The sequence below is a fragment of the Lithobates pipiens genome, unplaced genomic scaffold (genome assembly GCF_037356315.1).
Source record: "Lithobates pipiens isolate NorthernLeopardFrog02 unplaced genomic scaffold, aLitPip1_a1.2 Scaffold_3, whole genome shotgun sequence".
NCBI lineage: Eukaryota > Metazoa > Chordata > Amphibia > Anura > Ranidae > Lithobates > Lithobates pipiens.
The window spans coordinates 169,220,855-169,246,988 of record NW_027507790.1 but is presented as its reverse complement, the minus strand read 5'-3'; the positions used below and the strand labels follow the sequence as shown (position 1 = coordinate 169,246,988).

At 43.3% G+C, this 26,134-nt stretch overlaps 1 protein-coding gene across 3 annotated transcripts in view; it reads right to left on the bottom strand.

Annotated features, from left to right (window-relative positions):
- The window catches only part of GTF2H2 (general transcription factor IIH subunit 2), a 76,799-nt gene that overhangs the window by 16,994 nt on the left and 33,671 nt on the right, over nucleotides 1–26,134 (bottom strand). For all 3 annotated transcript variants that reach the window (XM_077462477.1, XM_077462478.1, XM_077462480.1), the window contains exons 8-13: nucleotides 21,203–21,308; nucleotides 17,195–17,285; nucleotides 8,334–8,421; nucleotides 4,814–4,921; nucleotides 3,922–3,985; nucleotides 1,898–2,001 (exon numbers count right to left, since the gene is read on the bottom strand). In XM_077462477.1, the coding sequence (XP_077318603.1) occupies nucleotides 1,898–2,001; nucleotides 3,922–3,985; nucleotides 4,814–4,921; nucleotides 8,334–8,421; nucleotides 17,195–17,285; nucleotides 21,203–21,308 (561 nt within the window). The remainder of the gene's footprint in view (nucleotides 1–1,897; nucleotides 2,002–3,921; nucleotides 3,986–4,813; nucleotides 4,922–8,333; nucleotides 8,422–17,194; nucleotides 17,286–21,202; nucleotides 21,309–26,134) is intronic.

Here is a 26,134-nt window from a genome sequence, read left to right as displayed (position 1 = left end):
GACTGCAGACCTGGTACAAGAGATCAATGCAGCCTCACCAGTGCATATCAGACGCAGCCTCGCAACCCGCCAGTGCCCATGAGATGCAGCCCGCCAGTGCGATCTCACGCTATGTCACAGAGCTGGATCTGAATCACCGGCAGCCTCTGTAACAATATCATTGTTACAGTGCTGCCCAGCGATTCAATCCAGCTCGTGACACAGCATGAGATCGCACTACCAGGCACTGGTGAGGATACATCTGACACTTGCAAGAAGATTAGGGGAGGAAGGAGGGAAGGGAGAGAGGAGGGAAGGGAGAGAGGAGGGAAGGGAGAGAGGAGGGAAGGGAGAGAGGAGAGGAGAGAGGGGGAGGGGAGAGGAGAGAGGGGGAGGGGAGAGGAGAGAGGGGGAGGGGAGAGGAGAGAGAAGAGGGGAGAGAGGAGAGAGAAGAGGGGAGAGAGGAGAGAGAAGAGGGGAGAGAGGGAAGGACTCTGACCGGGCGCACCAGAATGACACATGTGCGGCACCCTGCGTGGCGGACTCGGTCCCCTTTGTCGGGATCGTTATCTGCATTTTTTTTCTTTCAGCTGCTTGCTAAAAACACAATTTTCATCTGATATGTTTCGGCGGGCGAAATTTCGGTGCACCACTAATAAACATGTATCTTCATCTTCATGCAAACATGCATTTAAGCAAAATGCATTCAAGCCAGTTTGCAAGCATGCCCCTGCTCAACTGCACCTGGCCCTATACAAGTTTTGCAGGATTAGCCAAGCACATAGGCATCCAATACAGCCTCTATGCTGCTTCAAAACAGCTCCTGCAGACCAAATGCACACTATTCTGGAGACGCAACTCCTTAAAAGTGCAGTGATACTCGAACAGGGGTATATCAACAAACAGTTGTACAATTAATATTCCTTTATGCAACATAGAACCAGACTGGTCTGGTCGCATAGCGCTCCCATAGAAAGTTTGCATTTCCCTATGTAGCCATGAGCTGATGCTATGTCTGAGAGGCCTTGCAGATGCTTCAGCTCACATGGTCCACCAGAAAACACAAAAAAGGGCTGCCCTTCTACTTCCTGTCTATACACGAGTAGGCCATACAGAGCAAACCCCCCTCTAGCGGCTGGAGGAGATACTGCAGCCCAGTACTCCTGAGAAGTACACAGAGCATGAACACTGCCCCAGTGGCCACTGGGAGAGCAGACCGTCAGATTTTTTTTTTAAAGAAAACTTTGAAAAAAAAAAAAAGCAAAATGCAGACTTATCATTCCTGCTGCAGGACTCTGAATGTAACAGGAGTCCAATCTTCACCCATCACGGCGGGTTGTCATAAATTACCTTCAGGGACTGGGTCCCCCTTAATCTGGGGTCCACTCCCCTGGACCTTTAAAGCCCCCTGCAGAAAAGCACATTGGTCAGAAAAAACACTGCACAGGGTTCCATTATGCAGCGTCCAGCACAGTGAGGCTGCATCACAGGCAAACCTTGTGGAATCTGCTCTCCTATCCAATGAGGCTACCATCCATTTTGGATGACAGCTTTTTAACAAATGGATCCGATTGATGTCCTTGATTCTCAGTAGAACTGTTCCAGACCTCCAAGTATGCTCCAAGAGCACATGTATCACATCGGTGACCACCACCTTACAGATACTGGCAAAAATAAAAACTGAGGTACTTCCTGTGTAGGAGGGGTTATATAGGAGAGGACTTCCTGTTTGATTGATCTGCCAGTGTCCATTCACCTCTAAGTGGTGCATAACCCACATAGTCATTACTATGGCTGCTCTGTGTCCCGTGATGTACGATAAAGAAAAAGGAAACACTATTTTTCAGAAACCTTCCATAATGAAATATATTCTCTACAGCAGCATTTAATAAATTAATGAATGTGTCCATATACTCACGGCACACTTTGCATTCTACTGGGAGCTCAGAGTACTTTGCTTTACACTGTGGGCAGAAGTAGCCTCCTAACGTCAGGCCTGGCTCATTTGTGCTATCCAGGTGCCTTAAACAGAAAAAAACAGGAAATTTTGAGCATACGAACATACATAGTTACAATATAAGTAACTAAACACTACACCAATGCTATGTCTGTAATCATCTACTGAACTAACAATAAGCGCAGCAAGTAAAATAGATCATCTCTGAATTGGCATATTCCATACACAAAACAAAAAAGGTTCATTACCATTCTCTACAAGGCAGTTATGCCAGGTTTACGAACTAATAGAATATAGTATCAATAAACTGTATTAAAAAGTGAAAATAAACAGGCCGGTATGAATGGCCAAAGTGCACTGTGTGTAGGCACTTTAGTTGAGTTGTAGAGGGGTTTGTGTAGCACTCTATATACTCTCTGGATATTGACCCAATCCTTTTTTTTTTATACATGTTTTTTTAAAATGTGGTTGTCACTTCCTAACACTGTATTGAGGGAATGTATGGTTGGTGACGTTTTATTGTGTTTTGTTTTCTTTCTTTTGTTGATTTTTGGTAAAACTGCAAAACTTGTAATAAAAAATAAAAATAAACTATTTGGGGGAAAAAAAAAAAAAAAAGAGTGAAAATAACCAAGTGAATGTTGCTCAATGTCCTCAGTTTTAAAGAATAAAGTTTCACTTTATTATAAAGTTCCTCAGTGGTCAACCTTTTGATTATTATTTTACTTTTTACTGGAATGAGTATGGGAATCCTATTTGTGATGTCATCCAGTAAGCAGGATTCAAGCAGCCACCTTGCATCACTTCTTCCAGATGCACCCCATTAAATACCAGTCCTGTAGTCAATCATTGGGAGGGGTAGGGTTATCCCCAGTGACAACACTAATAACTATACAGAAGCGATATCTGCATATCTATATGAACTAGATCTGTATATACTAGAGGAAGCTGTTGGTGATTCAGTTAAATTTTGTCTATTTTAACAGCTATTTAGATAAAAATATCAGCCACACAAGAAGTGCCTTGTTATTAAAGCAGAATTCCATGTTTAATGCAACTTTAAAGGGTTTTTTGGGCCAAACAATATCCATTACAGTCAAACATACAGCATTCAATAGGAGTAAAGCACTGTGAAAGATGCGGGAACCACGTCGCCTGCCGATAATGGGGAAAGAACTATAGAAAGCAAACTTCATCTGCATTAAAGTAGGAAAAAAATACTTTTTAAAGTGGAAGTTCAGCCAAAACTAACTAACCCTGAATCTACTTGCAGCCACATTCTGAGACTGGTCTATCTGGCCCTGTGGAGCAAAAATCGATATACATGCCTTTTCTGAAGTCAATCCGGTCTGGTATCCAGCCATGGATGCTATGGGCAGCACAGTGGTGTAGTGGTTAGCACCTTTACCTAGCAGCAAAAAGGGTAACTGGTTCCAATCCCGAACATGACACCATCTGCCTGCAGTTTGCATGTTCTCCCTGTGCCTACGTGGGTTTCCTCCAGGTACTCTGGTTTCTTCCCACACTCTCTAAAGACACGCTGGTAGGTTAATCTGATCCTGTCTAAATTGGCCCTAATATATGTATGAATGTGTGTTAGGGACCTTAGGTTGTAAGCTCCTTGAGGGCAGGGACTGATGTGAATGTATATGTAAAGCGCTGCATGAATTGACAGCGCTATATAAGTACCTGCAATAAATAAATAATTATCCTCCTCAGACTGCAGATTAATGGATGGATTCACTAAAGGAATGAAAGTTTATTGGCAGGATCACCAAGTATCTAATTATGTTAATCTGCATTTAAATAAGATTTATTTAGTGCAGCATACTTTATTTGTAAAAATTTTCACAATTTGTTCATAGTTGTAACTGAATCGATTTTATATTCTGTTTATACAGCTGGAACAGTTGGTGCATAAACTCTTGAATTAATAACCATTTTGCTGAAACATATCCCTCATTTACATAGTATTTGATACATACGCCATACTAAAAGAAGGCTTTGCATCTTGATCAGACAGGGAACCCACGGTATGCTGAGGGAAACCTAGAGTGGAAACAAGTTTACATTAAAAAATGTCATCATTGTATGTCAACACAAGCATTCAGAAATGTAAGATATTGTTCCCTTTATTTAACCACTAATTAAATCTTAAGTCTCCATATAGTCTTCTTGCAGCATATTTATTAAACCCTTTTCATTTTCCCATTTGCAGTATACCTTAATTACCCTTTCTGTTCCCCATTTTAAAGCTGTCCATACATGGATCGAAATTCTCTAGTTAAGCAGGGGCTGCCCAAATTTCGATCCATGTATGGGCAGGCTGGTTGTACAGACGTCGATCTACCCATAAAATTGTGTACAGACCAGCTAGTCTGGTTTTTCCTAATCAGTGCCACCAGCACTAAATCGGTGTATTCTGAGGGGGGGGGATTCCACCATTCACACTAAGAAAAGAAATGTATGGGCTGCCTGTCTTCACTGTGCCTTTCTGCAGGAGGATCGTGACTGGTGGGAGGGGCTGGCAAGGTGATGTATATAGCTTCCTGTAAACCTCACAACACCCTGCCTCAGTATCCTCTCAAAAATCCATAGCCTTGACACAAGCAGTGGCCTGGACCTTGGGAGGAGTTATGCACATATAATAATGAAATGGTGGATGGAGTGCCCATTTGCATGCAGGAGTTCAGCTTTAATTGTTTATCTGGGAAGAATGCAACCAAATACATGCATGATATGATCGGATACAAAAACGATACACAACACGGTACATGATATGATACCATGCTTTACAATCAGAAACTTGAAAAAACAAATTGTCTTCTTTGCTTGGAAATAATAAAATAATCAGAAAGTAAATTAAAGGTCCCTTACCCATTCGTATCAGAGAGCATTCAGAACTGTTGTTTGCAGGAGGTGGGCTTACATGGTGCATCAAGAGCTCTTTGTAGTGACTCTCATCCAGGATGACATGATAAACGCCTAAGAAAAAATAAATAAATAAAAAAAATCACAAACATTCACCAATATAGAAAGCAGATTGAAATGTAAACACCAATCAGTAAAAAGTACCAGTAAACTTTTACTTAAAGCGGACCTCCACCCTGAAGTGGAAGTTCTGCTCATCTGATCCCTCCCCCCCTCCGGTGCCACAATCGGCACCTTTCAGGGGGGAGGGGGGTGCAGGTAACTGCACCCACTTCCCGGGACAAGCTAGCCGCAGCTCGCCTCAAATGAACCCCCCCCCCCCCCCCCCGTTGTGTTCTGGGAAACACACAGCTCCCAGGACACAGCGGGGACCAGTGGAGACGCGCAGCGCGACTCGTGCATGCGCAGTAGGGAACCGGGCAGTGAAGCCGCAAAGCTTCACTTCCCGATTCCCTGACAGAGGATGGCGGCGGGGGCAGCACAGAGACTAGCGATTGCTCGTCATCTGCCGCTGACATTGCTGGACCCTGGGACAGGTAAGTGTCAATTTATTAAAAGTCAGCAGCTGCAATATTTGTAGCTGCTGGCTTTTAATATTTTTCTTGCAGCTCCTCTTTAATATAGAACAGATAACAGATTACTTTTCCATTTATTTTTTGTAATCTGCAGCAGTACATGTTCTTAACCACTACAGATCCGCGCTATTGCCAAATGACGGCATTAGCGCGGACCTACATTTCCGGGACTACGTCTATTGACGTGGTCCCGGTTACGAGCGGCCTGCGCGCCCCCTGAGGGGCGCGCGCGGCGCGCTCTGTGATCGGCGAGTCCGTGAGACTCGCCTGATCACCGATCCGTGTAAGGGGTCGATCCCGACCCCTTATCACGTGATCAGCTGTCAGCCAATGACAGCTGATCATGTGATAGAACGGAGCCGGTAATCGGCTATTATTCCTCCTCGCGCTGACAGGGCGAGGAGAGAAAAAAAAAGCCGATCGCCGGCGGCCGTGATCGGGACATCAGTCCCGATCACGGCCATCAATACAAGGGACCACCTGCCTGTGCCCACCTGCCTCCCGCAGTGCCATCCTGAAATAAAATAAAAGCAAAAGTAAGTGCCCCCCGTCAGTGCCCCCCGTCAGTGCCCATAGTGCCCACAGTGCCACCCCACAGTGCCACCCCACAGTGCCACCCACAGTGCCACCCAATCTGCCTCAAAGGTGCTGCACCCCAGTGCCACCCATCAGTGCCCAGCAGTGCCGCCCATCTGTGCCCAGCAGTGCCGCCCATCAGTGCCCAGCAGTGCCACCTATCAGAGCCACCTATCAGTGCCACCTATCAGTGCCCATCAGTCCCATCTATCTGTGGTACCTATCAGTGCCCATCCGTGCCACCCATCCGTGCCACTTATCCGTGCCACCCATCCGTGCCATCTTATCTGTGCCCATCTTTGCCCATCAGTGCCGCCTTATCTGTGCCCATCGGTGCCGCCTTATCTGTGCCTATTAGTGCCGCCTTAACTATGCCTATCAGTGCCCACCGGTGCAGCCTATCAGTGCCCACCAATGCAGCCCATCAGTGCCCACCAATGCAGCCCATCAGTGCCCACCAATGCAGCCCATCAGTGCCCACCAATGCAGCCCATCAGTGCCCACCAATGCAGCCTATCAGTGCCGCCTAATCAGCGCACTTCAATGAAGGAGAAAAATGACCCGTTTGCAAAATTTTATAACAAACTATTAAAACATGATTTTTTTTTTTTTTTTTGCATCTTTTTTTGTTTGTTTAGCAAAAAATAAAACTCCGAGCTGTAACTAAATACCACCAAAAGAAAGCTCTATTTGTGGGAAAAAAATGATAAAAATTTCATTTGGGTACAGTGTTGTATGACCGCGTAATTGTCACTCAAAGTGCATCAGCGCTGAAAGCTCAAAATTGGTCTGGGACTGAGGGGGGTTTAAGTGCCCAGTAAGCAAGTGGTTAAAGCACTTTTTTGTTTCGTTTTTAGAGTAAGGGTGGGTTAGACTCTGTCCAGTTTTTTTTACTGATGCCTGTGTTCCTGCTATGGAGATTTGACCCTCTATTTTTCCTGGCAATCATCATCAAGAAAGAGATGGAAAATCCCCAAAATGTGTGACCAGAGCAAGAAGTTAGGGAAAATCCTCCAACGGGAATTCTGTTCACTCAGAAAAAAAACCCTGGTGGGATAACATGATTAAAAAATAAGCCAAATAGCAGTTTACCCCTTCCCTACTAAACATTGAAACTAAAGTAAAAAGTCATGTTATACTTACTTGCTCTGTGCAGTGGTTTGCCTGTATCCTTTTCTTCTTGGGTCCCAGTCGACCCCTCCCACCTGCCAAGTGCCCCCAGATCGAGCAGCTTGCTTTGGGGGCACCCAAGTGGGCTCGCTCCTGAGCCACGGCTCTGCATGTTCATTCACACAAAGAGCCACGTTTGGCCTCACCCCATCCCTCTCTCTAATTTGCTCACTGGCTGTGATTGCTCACTTTGGCTCCCACTGTTGCCTCAGCCAATGAGGGGTGAGAGAGTCCCCAGAGAGCCGAGGCTCCCATGCACATTGCTGGATTGAAGTGAGTCTCAAGTAAGCATTAGAGGGGCTACTGCACACAGGTTTTTTTACCTGCATGCATAGAATGCATGAAAACTTTGAGCCATTAGAACCACTTTAAGGTTAAAAATCAGTTAATTGCAGGTGGATGCAGGGCTGCCAGGGAAGGCACAGAGCCACGCGTTTATCAAAATGATCCTCGGTAACACCTGGCCATGTATTACAAAAGATTCCAGGATGCCACCCTGCCTGCCAGTGCAAGCTGTCTGGGTGCTCAGTGTTGCTGTTCAGTTCACAATCTTGAGTTTGTACACCTAGTTGTGACTGGCTAGTGGAGTAGGTTGACTATTCTAGTTGTTCTAGATGGAGTAACACTAAGTGGGCAAACTTGCTTTTGCCCAGTCTCTTCCACAAGAATCTAGATGCATTGTGTGGCTGTAAAGTCTTCTTATTGTTAGTGTGATCGTGTACAGCCATTTATTTGTATGTGCGGCTGTACGTGGCACCTGCAGTTTCCCCAGGCACGAGGAAGTAACAGGTACTTTACGTTAGAGGAATTTACAGTCTCTAAACGTGTGTGCAAGGGGCCGAATAGGCCAAACATTTTTTATTCACTTCATACTGCACTGCTTACTGTTAGTATAGTTTCTGAAATTCTTATTGGAATCTTAACTATGCTTCAGTTTGCTCAAGCAATGCAAACAAAGCAATGCAAACAAATTAACTTAGATTGAAAGGGCCAAGTTTGTGGCTCCCTGTGTACAGGAAAGCGTCAGAAATGTTGCAGTCTCTAGATGTCCATGCTTTCAAGTGGCATAAGTAAAGCACAGCCGTAAACCACATTGTTGAAGGATGATTCTTGTGCTCTATATAAGCTATTAACGTTTATCTTACCACCAGTTTCCCGAGTGAGCACAGTGCAGACCCGAACCTCAGCTGAGAGACCTATGACAGACACCCGAATTTTGCTGGCCTTCAGGCTCTGACAAAAATATGAAAACAAATATATGTAAAATGAGGTAGCTGAACAATTGCTGAAACAATATCGCACTTTCTAAACAATGTTCAATATAAAGTTGCCCATAAGCATTGACAGTAGATGCTGTCCACACCTGCTGTCCTCTCAACCCCCTCTCCAGCAAAGGCATAAACACAAATGTTTAGATATACAAAGCTTTCATATTAAGGCTCGGTTCACACAGGGGCGACACGACTTCAGGACGACTTTGTGAGGCAACTTGGAGACGACTTGAACACGACTTTCAGACATGACCTGGGGCGACTTACAACACAACTTTAAGTCGTCCCAGGCCAGGCGACTTTTGCCGTGGCCAGAGAATGAGCTCTGAAGGGGGAACTCCACGGCAAATTTCTGAAAAAAATTTGGCGTGGGTTCCCCCTCGGAGAGCATACCAGGCCCTTAGGTCTGGTGTGGATTCCAAGGGGAACCCCCTACGCCGAAAAAGCGGCGTGGGGGTCCCCCCCAGATCCACACCAGACCCTTATCCAAGCACGCTACCCGGCCGGCCAGGAAAGGGGGAGGGGACAAACAGGCGCCCCCCCCTCCTGAGCCGTACCAGGACGCGTGCCCTCAACATGGGGGCGTGCGGCCCCCCCACCCCAAAGCACCTTGTCCCCATGTTGATGAGGACAAGGGCCTCTTCCCAACAACCCTGGCCGTTGGTTGTCGGGGTCTGCGGGCGGGGGGCTTATCGGAATCTGGGAGCCCCCTTTAATAAGGGGGCCCCCGGATACCGGCCCCCCACCCTATGTGAATGAGTATGAGGTACAATGTACCCCTACCCATTCACCTGTAAAATAAAGTACAAAAAAAAAACACAACACACAAGATAAAATAGTTTATTGCACAGCTCTGGGGGTCTTCCGTCTTCGGCGGTCTTCTCGCCGGACTCCTCCGCTATCTTCTTCTAGCTCTTTTGCTAGCGGAGGAGCCTGGCTTTCTTCCTCGCCGCCGCCCTCTTCTTCAGACTTCGGGGGTCTTGTCCCCCTCTTCAGTTCTTCTGCCGGGCCACCGCGCCTTCTTATAGCTCTTTTACAGGCGGTGGCCCGGTCTCCTGTCGCCGCCACCGCCTTCCGTTCTTCTTCTTCTTCTCCTGGAGATGTTGACTCAACGTTCTCTCCGGCCGCAATGCCAGGGACGTGCTGCGCGGCGACTTATATAGGGACAAGGCGCGGGGTCATCGGTTGATGTCACATGGGTTGATGTCACATGGTGACCCCACCCCCTTACGAAGTCACAGTCCCGGAGGATGCTGGGACTGTCGTCATGTGACATCAACCGATGACCCCGCCCCTTGTCCCTATATAAGTCGCCACGCAGCGCGTCCCTGGCATTGCGGCCGGAGAGAGCGTTGAGTCAACATCTCCAGGAGAAGAAGAAGAACGGAAGGCGGTGGCGGCGACAGGAGACCGGGCCACCGCCTGTAAAAGAGCTAGAAGAAGGCGCGGTGGCCCGGCAGAAGAACCGAAGAGGGGGACAAGACCCCCGAAGTCGGAAGAAGAGAGCGGCGGCGAGGAAGAAAGCCGGGCTCCTCCGCTAGCAAAAGAGCTAGAAGAAGATAGCGGAGGAGTCCGGCGAGAAGACCCCCGGAGCTGTGCAATAAACTATTTTATCTTGTGTGTTTTGCTTTTTTTTGTACTTTATTTTACAGATGAATGGGTAGGGGTACATTGTACTCCATACTCATTCACATAGGGTGGGGGGCCGGTATCCGGGGGCCCCCTTATTAAAGGGGGCTCCCGGATTCCGATAAGCCCCCCGCCCGTAGACCCCGACAACCAACGGCCAAGGTTGTCGGGAAGAGGCCCTTGTCCTCATCAACATGGGGACAAGGTGCTTTGGGGTGGGGGGGCCGCACGCCCCCATGTTGAGGGCACGCGGCCTGGTACGGCTCAGGAGGGGGGGGCGCCCGCTCGTCCCCACCCCCTTTCCTGGCCGGCCGGGTAGCGTGCTCGGATAAGGGTCTGGTGTGGATCTGGGGGGGACCCCCACGCCGCTTTTTTGGCGTAGGGGGATCCCCTTGGAATCCATACCAGACCTAAGGGCCTGGTATGCTCTCCGAGGGGGAACCCATGCCAAATTTTTTTCAGAAATTTGGCGTGGAGTTCCCCCTTCAGAGCTAATAATTCTGTCAAAGTCGCCTCCGTATAGACAGAGATCCGACTTGGAGGCGACCTCCATTGAAATCAATGGGTACAAGTCGCCTACAAGTCGGATTAAAGTAGTACAGGAACTTCTTTTGAAGTCGGAGCGACTTCAGTAGCGTGCATTAAGACGGCTCTCATTCACTTACATTGATTTTTAAATGTTGTCCGACCTGAGGCGACTAGGGGCGACCTGAAGTCGGATCTGAGTCGCCCCTGTGTGAACCGAGCCTTATGTGCATTGTAACATTGGAATGCTGGTGGAAGGCCACGGTGTTCCTGCATGTCCAGCCATCCTCTAGCGGAGCCTCTCTCAACCATTTAACCCCAGGCGAACTCCTAAAATAAATTCGGGTCTTGGGGAATCTTTGCTAAAATGAATTCACTTGGGGGTCAGTTGGGAAAAATTATTCTTACAGTAGTAGTCAGTGGAAAGAATGCCATCCTCACAGTGGTTGTCAGAAGGCCACCCCTATAGACAGCCTAAAAGATCATTAGAATCATGTTAGTTGGCTCTGAAGTGGCAGACCCATTATCAGAAGGGAGGTCAATCAGCCACAGCTCAAGGAACCCTTTGGAACTTCTGGAGAAACCTTACGTTTTCATGGAAACCTGGTTGAAAATTGCTGCCCAAGTATCTATGGTATAAGTTAAAGGGCAATTACAGCCTTTCTATAGTATAAAGCGTATCTAGACCCAAAAATATGTTATATGAGAGATTATATATATATATATATATATATATATATATATATATATATATATATATATATATATATATATATATATATATATACACACATATACACACACACACACACACACACACACACACACACACACACACATTACATGAGGGGAGCGGTTAGGAGAGATTAGGAGTTTACAGGAAGATATTTTTTTCTTTCAGTAGAGCTCACAGGAAGTGACAAACTTCAAAAAGGATGTCCATCTACAGTGGGGCGCGCACTCGAGAGCATCTGTGACCGCCGGGTTCAAAGGACCCGGCGCATCACGGATCATGGTAAACGGCCGCTCATTGCGCCCGTTTACCACGTGATCGCTTCGTCAAATGACGGAGTGATCACTTGTAAACAAACCCTCCCTCCCCCTCTCTGTACCGATCGGTACAGCGGAGGGGGAAGAGATCGGTGTCAGCAGCGCTGTGGGCTGCATCTGCAGTGCCCACATCGCTGCTTACTGAAATTTAACCCCTCAATTCCCTGCCAATACTCTGCAATGCCCAGCAATACCCTGCCAATACCCTGCCATACCCGGAGATGCCCAGCCATACCCGGAGATACCCTGCAATACCCAGCCATAGACATCCCCCCCTCCCGCCGCTCTCCGGTGCTTCTACTGACTCGCCAATACGATCAAAGCCAGAATCTTTTTTTAATTTTTTATTTCAGGATTCCCAGCTTAGAGGTGAGATGCGGGGTCTTATTGACCCCATATCTCACTGTAAAGAGGACCTGTCATGCCATATTCCTATTACAGGGGATGTTTACATTCCTTGTAATAGGAATAAAAGTGATCAAAAAATTTATTTTTGGGCAAAAAAAAAAGTCAAACTAAAATAAAGTAAAATGAACAATAAAAAAAAATATTTTTTTAAAGCGCCCCTGTCCCCATGTGCTCGCAAGTAGAAGCAAACGCATACGTAAGTCCCGCCCACATATGAAAACGGTGTTCAAACCACACATGTGAGGTATCGCGGCGAATGTTAGAGCGAGAGCAATAATTCTAGCCCTAGACCTCCTCTGTAACTCAAAACATATAACCAGTAAAAAAAAATTTAAGCGTAGCCTATGGGGATTTTTAAGTAGCGACGTTTGGTGCCATTCCACGAGCGTGTGCAATTTTGAAGAGTGACATATTAGGTATCTATTTACTCAGCGTAACTTCATCTTTCACATTATGTAAAAATTGGGCTAACTTTACTGTTTTTTTTTTTGTTTTGTTTTTAAGCACAAAATTGTTTTTTTTCCAAAAAAAAAGCATTTGAAAAATTGCTGCGCAAATACCGTGCGAGATAAAAAGTTGCAACGACCACCATTATATTCTCCAGGGTGTTTGCTAAAAAAAATATAATGTTTTGGGGTTCTATGTAATTTTCTAGCAAATAAATGATGATTTTTACATGTAGGAGAGAAATGTCAGAATTGTCCTGAGTGCTCCAGAACGCCTGATGGTGCTCCCTGCATGTTGGGCCTCTGTATGTGGCCACACTGTGTAAAAGTCTCACACATGTGGTATCGCCATACTCGGGAGTAATAGCAGAATGTGTTTTGGGGTGTAATTTGTGGTATGCATATGCTGTATGTGAGAAATAAACTGATAATATGACAATTTTGTGAAAAAAAAAAAAAAGTAAAAAAAAAAAATCTTGATTTTGCAAAGAATTGTGGGAAAAATGACAACTTCAAAAAATTCATCATGCCTCTTACTAAGTACCTTGGAATGTCTTCTTTCCAAAAAGGGGTCATTTGGGGGGTATTTGTACTTTTCTGGCATGTTAGGGTCTCAAGAATTGAAATAGGCCGTCAGTACTTCAGGTGTGATCAATTTTCAGATATTGGCACCATAGCTTGTGGACTCTATAACTTTCACAAAGACCAAATAATATCCACCAATTTGTACTTATTTTTACCAAAGATATGTAGTAGTATAGATTTTGGCCAAAATTTATGAAGAAAAAATTACTAATCTGTTAAATTTTATAACAGAAACGAAGAAAAATTCATTTTTTTTTTTACAGAATTTTTGGTCTTTTTTCTTTTATAGCACAAAAAATAAAAAACCGAGCGGTGATTAAATACCACCAAAAGAAAGCTCTATTTGAGTGAAAAAAAAGGACAAAAATTTCATATAGGTCCAGTGTTGCATGACTGAGTAATTGTCATTCAAAATGTGAGAGCACCGAAAGCTGAAAATTGGTCTGGTTATTAAGGGTGTTTAAGTGCCCAGTGGTCAAGTGGTTAAACAAGAAACAAAGGCTATAATCTCAAATAAATCATATACAGGATCACAAAACATCATAACAAGGAGGGAACCCTGCTGTCCTGGAAGATTACTGGAAATAGAGTTACCAATATGTCTAACTCTGGATTTCAGAACAGAAACAAGAACTAAACAAGGGTGGAAAGGGATGCGGCTTGAAGAATTTTTCCTCTTATGGGCTGTCCATGAGCATTACAGATATAGCTATGCTATAACGTAAAAGATTAGTATGCATACTAAGCTCAGCATAGTAATGAATTATAATAAAACAGAATATTTCATAAATTTCTGTTTAAGAAAAGATTTATAAAAAAACTCTAGGGGTGCAAGCTAAAATTATGCTACCGCATGGGACATAAATGTGCTGAGTGAGGTCTGAAATGTGGTGGAGATAGCCCTAGAAATGAAAGCCTTGCCGCAAAAAATGACACAAAGGGGTTAATTTACTAAAACTGGAGCATGCACAATCTGCTACAGCTGTGCATGATAGCCAATCAGCTTTTAACTTCAGCTTGTTCAATTAAGCTTTGAAAAAAACCAAAAAAAAAAAAAAAACCAACACACTCCCCCTGATGACATACACTGCGACAAAACACAACAGACCGGACCAGTGAGAGCAACGGGGCCACGCTAACCGGGACTCAAAAGTGGACAGATTTACAGCACGAGGAGAGAATTAAGATCCCTGTGTACCGCAATATACGAAGTTGTTTTTTTTTTTAACATTGGCTTTGCGAGTATTTTTAATCATTCATATTTAACCACTTAAGGACCGCCGCATGCCATTGTACGTCATCACAATGGCATGTACAGGCACAAGCACGTACATGTACGTGCTTGCCTTCCAGCGGGTGGGGGGTCTGATCGGACCCCCTCCCGCTGGATGCGGCGGTCCGTTTCTCTGCAGGAGCGATCCAGGATGAGGGGATGGCCGTTGGTTTCTGGCCATCCCCTCTCGATCACTCCTGGCGAATGAGAAGCTTCCTCCCTCTGTGTATAGTAAACACAGGTAGGGAGGAAGTGATGTCATTCTCCTCGGGGCGGTCTTATTGACCGGACTACGAGGAGAAGTGAAAGTAAGTGTGCACCAACACTACACTAACACATAGGCACACATAGGTATACAAACCCCCCCGATCTATAGCATCAGGGCACCCACCATTTATTACCCAATAAAGGTTTAACCCCCTGATCACCCGGCAGGTGATATCAATTAGGTTTTAGGGTCAGGGTCTGCGTCGCCCTAGGCAGCGCTAGGTTAGTGCCAGTACCGCTAACACCCACGCGCAAAGCATAAACCTCCCGTAGTGGTATAGAATCTGAACAGATCAATATCTGATCTGATCAGATCTATACTAGCGTCCCCAGCAGTTTAGGGTTCCAAAAAACGCATTGTTAGCAGGATCAGCCCAGATACCTGCTAGCACCTGCGTTGTGCCCCTCCGCCCAGCCCACCCAAGTGCAGTATCGATCGATCGCTGTCACTTACAAAACACTAAACACATAACTGCAGCGATCGCAGAGTCAGGCCTGATCCCTGCAATAGCTAACAGTTTTTTTTGGTAGCGTTTTATATTTAAATCCGGAAGGCAGTGCTTGGTTTTCGGGGTCCCGTACGTAGCTAGGCTCCCAAAAAGTCCCCCACATGTGGTATCCCCGTACTCGGGAGAAGCAGCAGAATTTCTTTTGGGGTGTAATTTGACTTATGCCCATAGCATGTGTGAGCAATATATCATTTAGTGACAACTTTGTGCAAAAAATAAAAAATAAATTGTAATATTCCTGCAACTTGTGGCAAAATATAAAATATTTCATGGACTCAACATGCCTCTCAGTAAATAGCTTGGGGTGTCTACTTTCCAAAATGGGGTCATTTGGGGGGGTTTTGTGTTATTTTGGCATTTTATGGCCTTCGAAACTGTGATAGGTAGTGAGGAGTGAAATCAAAAATTTGCACCCTTAGAAATCCTGAAGGCAGTGATTGGTTTTCGGGGTGCCGTACGCAGCTAGACTCCCAAAAAGTCCCACATATGTGGTATCCCCGTACTCAGGAGAAGCAGCAGAATATATTTTGGGGTGCAATTCCACATATAACTATGGCATGTGTGAGCAATATATTATTTAGTGACAACTTTTTGTAAACTTTTTTTTTTTTGTGTCATTATTCAATCGCTTGGGACAAAAAAAAATATTCAATGGGCTCAACATGCCCCTCAGCAATTTCCTTGGGGTGTCTACTTTACAAAATGGGGTCATTTGGGGGGGGGTTTGTACTGCCCGGCCATTTTAGCACGTTTAGTCGTAAACTAAAAGCTGTGTAAATTCCAGAAAATTTACTCTAGTTTGTAGACGCTATAACTTTTGCGCAAACCAATAAATATACGCTTATTGACATTTTTTTTTACTAAAGACATGTGGCTGAATAAATTTTGCCCTAAATGTATGACTAAAATTGAGTTTATTCGATTTTTCTAATAACAAAAAGTAGAAAATATATTTTCTCAAAATTTTCGGTCTTTTTCCATTTATATCACAAAAAATAAAAATCGCAGAGGCAATCAAATACCATCAAAAGAAAGCTCCATTTGTGGGAAGAAAAGGACGCAAATTTCGTTTGGGTACAACATTGCATGACCGCGCAATTACCAGTTAAAGCAGTGCAGTGCGAAATTGTAAAAAGATCTCTGGTCCTTAGGCTGAAAATTGGTCCGGGGCTGAAGTGGTTAAATACTACACCATGAGAGTTTCTCTCCATTTCTCTTGATTTGTGACAGATGTTTTTTGAGTGATAACGGAGGGTCTTTTCTGGAGGTCTGGCGATTCGCTTGGCACATGGATTAGATACAGAGCGTACTTGACCATCTGTTATAGTTGGTCTTGCCTTTTGGTAAGGTGCCTTTACACACAAGACACAGCTTTGGTGGAGGTTTTTTTCTACTACCAGTTTTCTTGCCAAAGTTTTATCTCTCAGAGGATTCACTATTTTTTTGGAACTTTCTATTATACTTTTACATTTTGTGAACTTTTACTTATTTGAGCATTTGCTATTTTTCACATTTGTGGAGGTGTATTTCTTAATTTACTTTGTTTGTTCGATGGTTATTTTTTTCACATGAGAATTGATTTCATCATACTAATTTATGTGTTTATGCTTGTATGAATTGATATCTGAGCACAGCACTTTTTAAAATGATCTATAAACTTAAACAACAACACTGGAAGACTTACCCTTTAAGAGGAAACCATACCTAGAACTAACATATCTATGTAAAAGAAGTCCATCATCAACACTGCAGCCTGTATACAACCTGATCTAAATTATACTGTACACTATAATTACTGTATCATAGTATTTTCATGAGAAATATTCTCCTCCTAGCCACAGAGGCAGTAATTTATAGAGCATATCACAAATTTAGGTACATTGTTTAGATATTACTGTAATAAGTTTGAATGTGAAGCTATGTATCTGGAAATCACAATGTTTACAACATAAAGATGCACTTCCCTGTAACCTAAACACTGTGCAGCCTAATAACAAGGAATCTGCATCTCTTATAATAGATGTTATAAAATACATCAATTACCTTTATCATATCATAAATATTAGAAGGATCACAAGTTGTCAAGCTGCTAAAAATTACGAGAATCTCACGGCTTGTATGGCCAGGCATGTGTCTACATAAAAAAAAAAAAAAAAAAAAAAAGATACATATCTCAATTATCAACCTTAGCACAAGAACTCTAACATGAATGATACATAAAAAGCCTCACTCACATTCCATTCGCACAGTCCTAACAGAGCCTTTACATGTTTAAAAATAAAATGGATATATTTCCCTGTGTACTGGTCAGCTAGATGCCATTTGACTTTCTTTTAAAAAAAAAATGAAATTACTCTTTGATGTGACCTCAAGTTGCTTCCTGTCCCATGGTCATGTGTGTATAGATCCTATTCCATAATTTCATGATGATTTGCATATAGACTTCATTCCATGATTTTATGATGATTATTTGTGTGTAGCTTTGTACTTTCTCCCTCTAGTAGCTACATGTGTTTCTAAGATTCGATTCAACAAGGCAATGAAGTACTAGTAGTTCATGATACTTTATCTGCACTAAGAGAACAAGCTTTTAAGCCCTATTCACATCTGTGCAATGCGCCCATTGGCTTTTTTTTTTTGTGCATATTTTTTTTTTTTTAATGGGCTGCAAAATAGCTCCTGCACCTTCTTTGAGCGATGAGCCTCGCACATTGTCACATGACTAGATGTGCTAAAATGGGCAACATGCTTGCAGGTGCCATTAATTCTTAAAGTGGTTGTAAACCCTTACAAACCACTTTGACCTATAGGTAAGCCTAGATTAAGGCTTACCTGTAGGTCCAAGAAATATCTCCTAAACCTATACGGTTTAGGAGATATTTACCTGAAGACAGCCACCGCTGTCTACGGCGCATGCGCTGTAGACAGCGTTGCCGGGCGCACTGGGTAAGCCGCAGATCGTGGCGATATGCCGCGAGTGTCGGCTCCCGTGCGCAGGCGTGACGTCATCGCTGCTCCGGCGAATCACAGCGCCGGAGAAGCGAGACCCACCAAGAAGATGTACGCTCAGAACTACAGGGGACAGCGGTGACTTCGCTGGCTCCTGTGTCAGGCAAGTGACACATAATGGACTACTATGCGATGCATAGTAGTCCATTATGCTTTACCTTTGCAGGGAATCAAAGAGGAAGTAAACCCATCAGGGTTAACTTTCCCTTAAATGGCACCTGCAAGCATGTTGCCCATTTTAGCACATTTTTTGCATGTTCCGGAAGCACACAGGTATGAATGGAGCTTAGGGGTCCTACCACCTTTTTCTTGGCTCAAGCAGTACTGATTCACAGTGTATTAATACTGCTTGGACTGAGAAGGAAGAGGTAGTAGACCCCTAAAAGCTTGTCCTGTAAATGTAACTGTTCATGCAAAAAATAAACAAACAAAAATATCATGAGCAGTACACACGGGCATTGTTGATACACAGTGTATCAATAATGCTCGGACTGAGGAGGAGGGGGTGGTAGACCTTCGAAAACTTGTCCTGAAAATAGAACGGTTAGTTGCAAATAAATCACAGATAGTACCCAACCTTAAGGTTCAACTAGGATATTTACTGGAAATCACTTCTGGTAAGTGAATCAGATATGGGCTTACTCAGTAAAACAGCAGAGAGCGCAATGGACCCATAACAACCAAGCAGATTCCATACTGTAATGGTTTGACTTCAGTAAGTGAACTCTGGTTGGTTTGTAGAGGTATGTACACATTGGGGGAAAATATACTGTGCACTGCAGATGTACTTGCTCCAGAGCTTAGTAAATGAGGTAAAGCTTAATTTTGCAAAGAATACGTCATCACATGCAAGGAAAATAAAAAACACAGCATTTTTGTTTGTACATGATTGGATGATCGAAATCAGCAGAGCTTCCCTTCAGATCTAGAGCAAATGCACTGAGGGCCAGTTCCCACCATATAAACACAGTCAGGATGCATTCCAGATGCATTTTTGATGCAGTCCAGTGCGTTTTTTCCCACTCTTTTTCTTAACCTTAAGGACATGTGTGTTCCAGTGCATTTTTGGTACATTTAGGTGCGTTTCAAGGTGTTTTTGATGCGTTTTACGGCATTCCAGTACATGAAAATGCAAAATGTTCCACTTTTTATTTTTTCTGGAACGCATTGGAACTGCAAGCACTGGTGTGAACTATGACATTTAAAAACATACAACCTTGGCTCGCACATTAAAACGCAAAATACTGGAAATCACCTTCTACCCCAAACATATCAGAAGTTTAAAAAAATGGACGTTATCCAGTTATAAAAAAATACTGGCGTACAATAGTGGGAACTACACGCGATACCATGATAGGTGGGCGGTGTGGCAGAGATAGAGTCCTTCCTTAATACCTGTTCTATCTCAACAAGTGAAGACTGACCACCCACCGTGCGCACACATTAATGTTACTTCCCATGGTTTTCTTTTTAGTTAACAATACAATAGATACCAAATAATATATCTAATAATAGTACTGTGTTTTTTCTTTCCTCAAATTTTTTGCCTTCTTCCATTTACCTAAAACATTGCATTAAGGTTTCCACCTTAGAGTATTGACCTTCTATTTATGCAACATTGTAAATGGTACAACCTCATTATTGCATATTGTAACTGTTCTGTTCACTGGGTATTGAACGGCTTTCCTTGTAAAATTTGCAAAACCTAATCAAAAAAACGAAAATAAAAATAAAAATTGTCCCTTAAAGTGCGATTGCAGTGCGCAGTATTATTTCCCATTAGTAAATCAACCTCATTATACTTACTACTTACAGACCACGTATGTAATGAGCAAATTGTTAGAACATACAGTAAAACAATTTGCCCAATATAAATGTTAAAAACACATATTTTAGCAATATAAATAAACAGTGGTATACTGTAACAATCACCAATTTCTCTAGGTGACTGAACTACAGCATATAAGATTCCTTCTTAAAAATCAAAGTCAGCGGCTGGAGATGAAACACGTATTTAGTACCTTAAAGCGATTGTAAAGGTAAAAATAAAAACAAACAAAACAGATCTATATTTACTGTACCATGGAACTCCATAGAGCGGCCGTGAACCTCCCCTTCTCGGGTCCCCCACCGGCGCTCCTGGTCCCTCCTCTCTGTCCAGTGTCCCCATAGGAAGCCGCTTCCCATGGGGGCACACATGCGTGCTCACTTCCGAGCTCTGCTGTTGCGTCCATTGACATAGACAGCAGGACTTGGCCCTGCCCTCTGCTCCCTTGTCATTGGCTTTGATTAACAGCACTGGGAACCCAAAGTTTCAATTGCCCAAGCAAAGCCAGCAAGACCTGGAAGTGAGGGAAGAGAAGCGCTGCAGACGTGCCCAGTGCTGGATCAAATGAGGGCTCAGGTAAGAAAAAAGGGGGGGGGGTGTGTGAGGAATGCATTAAAGGGGTTGTAAAGGTAAATGTTTTTTCACCTTAATGCATTCTATGCATTAAGGTGAAAAAAAACATCTGACAGTGCTGCCCCCCCCCCAGCCCCCCGTTTTACTTACCTGACCCCTCGAAAGTCCCGCGCTCATCCCCCGACGTCCTTTCCACCGTTCAGCCTGGCTGCTGATTGGCTGGAATGGATGGAAAGCAGCGCAGCCATTGGCTCGCGCTGCTGTCAAACACATCCACTGACGCGGAGCGCCGGGGGCGGGGTCGTGTGATACAGCGAGCGGCTATAGCCACCGGCTGTATCACAGGAGCGTGCCCGAAGGTGCTTCTCACCATGCGAGGGAGCTCGCATGAACGTGAGAAGCATCTGAGGGAGGAAGCAGAGACAGCCGCAGAGGGACCCCAGAAGAGCAGGTTCGGGGCCACTCTGTGCAAAACGAGCTGCACAGTGGAGGTAAGTATAACATGTTTGTTATTTAAAAAAAAAAAAAAAAAACACTTGAAGTACAAAACTAGCAAAAACTAGCAATGGCCAAAGTCATGTTTCACTTTGAGTATTTTCCCCAAATATATTGATAAACACTACAAAGACAAGGCTACTGACTTCAGTGTCTGCATTGCAAGGTTGAGGGAGTTGTAAAGAGATGGCTCGCCGCTGCAGGCCATGTCTACAGCTTTCTTCAAGGCAGTTATGTGTTGTCTGGGATTACCTGCATAAAATAAAATTAAAAATCCACGATTAATCACTTCAGCTCTCGCACCTGTATACCCCTTATGGACCAAAGCAATGTTTACATTTATGCCACAGCCCTGTTTATCCAAAAACCCTGTCTGAATTTAACATGAGGAATTAATACAAGCATTTTTTTTGGTTCAAGCAAAACTTTCTTTTGCCAATATCATTTTGCAAATATTTTATTTTCTACAATCTATAGACAAAAATACATGAGAACATTTAAAAAGATATATCGATTTCTCTTTTGGCCAGTGTTAGCTTTAACCCTTTTGCTGTCAGGCCCTGTGATCCATTTTCACACCCAGGTGACCAGGCCATTTTTGCAATTTTTCCATTGCTTTTTTTTATTTTTCCTTTCCAGCTTTTAGAGTTTGTTAAAGACCCCCCCCCACCATATATTTTCTAAAACCACATGACCATTAGAATACAAATAAGCTGCTACTGATTTTTAGGGCACAATGATATTTGTACAAATGTTTATCAAAACAATATTTTCGTTAAAAATACACTAAAATCATTATTAGCAGATAAAAACACAGTACATTTTACAAAGTTCCTACTAAATATTAAAGCGGTAGTAAACCCGCTATTTTTTTTTTATTTTATTTTTTTTTAACACCTGCAAAGCAAAAGGCATAATGAGCTAGTATGCACCGCATACTAGCTCATTATGAAATACTTACCTTAGAACGAGGCCCCGACATCTGGCACGATCCACGCCGAGGGAGCTGACATGCTCCCTCTGCGTTTCTTCCGGGTATCGCGACTCCGGCACTGTGAGTGGCCGGAGCCGCGATATCGTCACTCCCACGCATGCGCGCGGGAGATTTCATTCCGGCCGGCCGGCCACTGCCGGATTTTCAGGCCGAGAATCCCCTCGTGCGCAAGCGCCGATGCAGTCAGCAGCGCATACCGAGGGGAATATCTCCTAAACCGTACAGGTTTAGGAGATATTTTTTTTTACCTACAGGCAAGCCTTATTATAGGCTTTCCTGTAGGTAAAAGTTACAAAAAAAGAGTATACAACCACTTTAACCTGTATTGAGGTAATAAATAACAAATACTTGTAATTTTTAACAATCACGCCTTTTTGCAAAATGGTGAAGACTGAACATATGCACAAATGTAAATAACCACATTTCTCTAAAAAGCTGAAGGTTTTCATTATTCCCTTACAGCCTTCAGAGTTTGTTAAAAGATCCCAGCGAACCATATATTTTCTGAGCGCATAGGACCAGTAGAATAAAAAGAAGGTGCTCCTGACTGTTAAGGCCCCACGATATTTGCGCAGTTGTTTAACAATATATTCGCGAAAATTTTTATAAAATAATTTCTAGCAGATATAAACAGCAAATTTTACAAAAAATTATGCTAAATTCCTACTAAATATAAAAGCTTAACCTGTATTGCATTGTATTAATAAATACCAAATATTTGTAAAATTTTAAAATTGCGCCTTTTTGAGAAATAGTAAAAATTGGACGTATACAAAGGTTTTTTAATTTTTCACCTACAGCTTTCAGAATTTTTAAAAAGACCCCCAAACCATACATTTTCTGAAAGCACATGGCCAGTACAATAAAAAGAAGGAGCTACTAATTTTAAGGCAGTACGATATTTGCGCAAATGTGGATATAAACAGTATTTTTTCTAAAAATACACTAAAATCATTAATAATGGATTCATACATGGCAAAATGTACAAAATACCAGCTAAATTCCTAGAAAATATAAAAGTTAAAACTGTATTGAGTTAATAAACAACAAATATTTGTATGTTTTAACCACTTGCCACCCGCCATATAGCAAAATGATGTCGGCAAAGTGGTTGCAATATACGATGTGGTCAGGATAACAAACCGATGTGCGCCCCCGCCGATCATTGTTGCGGCGTGCCAGTCTGACACACCGCAACTTTGATCTAGGCAAGATCTCCGACGGAGATGCTTTACCAAATATCAGCCGGGGGGGGGGGGGGGGGGGTGTGCGCAGCCCCCCTCGGATATGGTATGGAACCCCTGGTGGCCATGGGTGGCATTGTGTGCTCACACATGATGCCAGTGCCCACCAGCAATACCTGCCAGTGCCTCCTAATCAGGGATGCCAATCAGTGCCCACCTATGAGTGCCCATCAGTGCCCCCTATGAGTGCCCGGCAGTGCAGCCTCATCAGTGAAGGAGAAAACTTACTTATTTACAAAATTTTACAACAGAGACGAAGAAAAAAAATATTTTTTTCAAAATTTTCGTACTTTTATTTGTTTAGCAAAAAATAAAAAAACTGCAGTGGTGATCAAATACTACCAAAAGAAAGCTATATTTGTGGGAAGAAAATGATAAAAATTTTGTTTGGGTACAATTGTGATTTAAACAGCGACATCGCTGAAATCTAAACATTTGCTTGGGCAGGAAGGGGGGAAAGTGCCCAGTATTGAAGTGGTTAAATTGCACCTTGTGAAATGGTGAAAACTGAAGGTACGCAAAACTGTAAATAAAATCAAACAATTTACTCTAGAAATCCGGAGGTTACCATTTTTCACTTACAGCTTTCAGAATTTAAAAAGATCTGTCAAACTAGACATTTTCTGAAACACATGACCTGTAGAATTAAAAAAAAATAAAAAAAAAAATAAAAAAAGTGCTACAGATTTTTTGGGCCCTGAAATAATTGTGCAAACGTTCATCATATTGCTATTTTCACCAAAAATACACTAAAATCATTAATAGTGCACATACAGTGCCTTGCGAAAGTATTCGGCCCCCTTGAACTTTTCAACCTTTTGCCACATTTCAGGCTTCAAACATAAAGATATAACATTTTTATTTTTTGTGAAGAATCACCAACAAGTGGGATACAATTGTGAAGTGGAACGAAATCTATTGGATTTTTTAAACTTTTTTAACTAATGAAAAAATGAAAAGTGGGGCGTGCAAAATTATTCGGCCCCCTTGCGTTAATACTTTGTAGAGCCACCTTTTGCTGCGATTACAGCTGCAAGTCGCTTGGGGTATGTCTCTATCAGTTTTGCACATCGAGAGACTAAAATTCTTGCCCATTCTTCCTTGCAAAACAGCTCAAGCTCAGTGAGGTTGGATGGAGAGCGTTTGGGAACAGCAGTTTTCAGCTCTTTCCACATATTCTCGATTGGATTCAGGTCTGGACTTTGACTTGGCCATTCTAACACCTGGATACGTTTATTTGTGAACCATTCCTTTGTAGATTTTGCTGTATGTTTGGGATCATTGTCTTGTTGGAAGATAAATCTCCATCCCAGTTTCCGTGTTTTTGCAGACTCCAGCAGGTTTTCATCCAGAATGGTCCTGTATTTGGCTGCATCCATCTTCCCCTCAATTTTAACCATCTTCCCTGTCCCTGCTGAAGAAAAGCAGGCCCAAACCATGATGCTGCCACCACCATGTTTGACAGTGGGGATGGTGTGTTGAGGGTGATGAGCTGTGTTGCTTTTACGCCAAACATATCGTTTTGCATTGTGGGCAAAAAGTTCGATTTTGGTTTCATCTGACCAGAGCACCTTCTTCCACATGTTTGGTGTGTCTCCCAGGTGGCTTGTGGCAAACTTTAGACGAGACTTTATATGGATATCTTTGAGAAATGTCTTTCTTCTTGCCACTCTTCCATAAAGGCCAGATTTGTGCAGTGTACGACTGATTGTTGTCCTATGGACAGACTCTCCCACCTCAGCTGTAGTTCTCTGCAGTTCATCCAGAGTGATCATGGGCCTCTTGGCTGCATCTCTGATCAGTCTTCTCCTTGTCTGAGCTGAAAGTTTAGAGGGACGGCCAGGTCTTGGTGGATTTGCAGTGGTCTGATACTCCTTCCATTTCAAAATGATAGCTTGCACAGTGCTCCTTGGGATGTTTAAAGCTTTGGAAATCTTTTTGTATCCAAATCCGGCTTTAAACTTCTCCACAACAGTATTACGGACCTGCCTGGTGTGTTCCTTGGTCTTCATGATGCTCTCTGCGCTTTCAACACAACCCTGAGACTATCACAGAGCAGGTGCATTTATACAGAGACTTGATTACACACAGGTGGATTTTATTTATCACCATCAGTCATTTAGGACAACATTTGATCATTCAGAGATCCTCGCTGAACTTCTGGAGTGAGTTTGCTGCACTGAAAGTAAAGGGGCCGAATAATTTTGCACGCAGCACTTTTCAGTTTTTTATTTGCTAAAAAAGTTTAAATTATCCAATAGATTTCGTTCCACTTCACAATTGTGTCCCACTTGTTGGTGATTCTTCACAAAAAATTAAAATTTTATATCTTTATGTTTGAAGCCTAAAATGTGGCAAAAGGTTGAAAAGTTCAAGGGGGCCGAATACTTTCGCAAGGCACTGTAAACGCATCATTACTTACACAATTTCTGCTAAATTACTACTAAAGCTTCATTCACATGTGACCTACTAAAGTGTACACCCATGGAGGGCCATGTTTACCCGCACAGGTGTTCCATGCATCCCCATACAGGCAGTCCCATTTATGTCAATTGGGATGCAATGGCTGCACAGGCATAGCTGCTGTTCCCAATCTGACATCTGTGTGCGTACATCACTCCGAACGCAGGCAGTTCAGGGACACGCGGACCTACATAGATGTAAAACTGGGAGAAAAGGCTCAGTTCGTGCCGTGGCTACATTCCAAATGACATCAAATGGGACTGCCTGCACAGGAGATGCATGGAACACCTGTGCATCCCTGTAAATGTATGCTGTGTATGCCCTGTGTGAACAAGACTTTAGGCCCCTTTAGATCACCCATTGTTCCCTATGGCGAG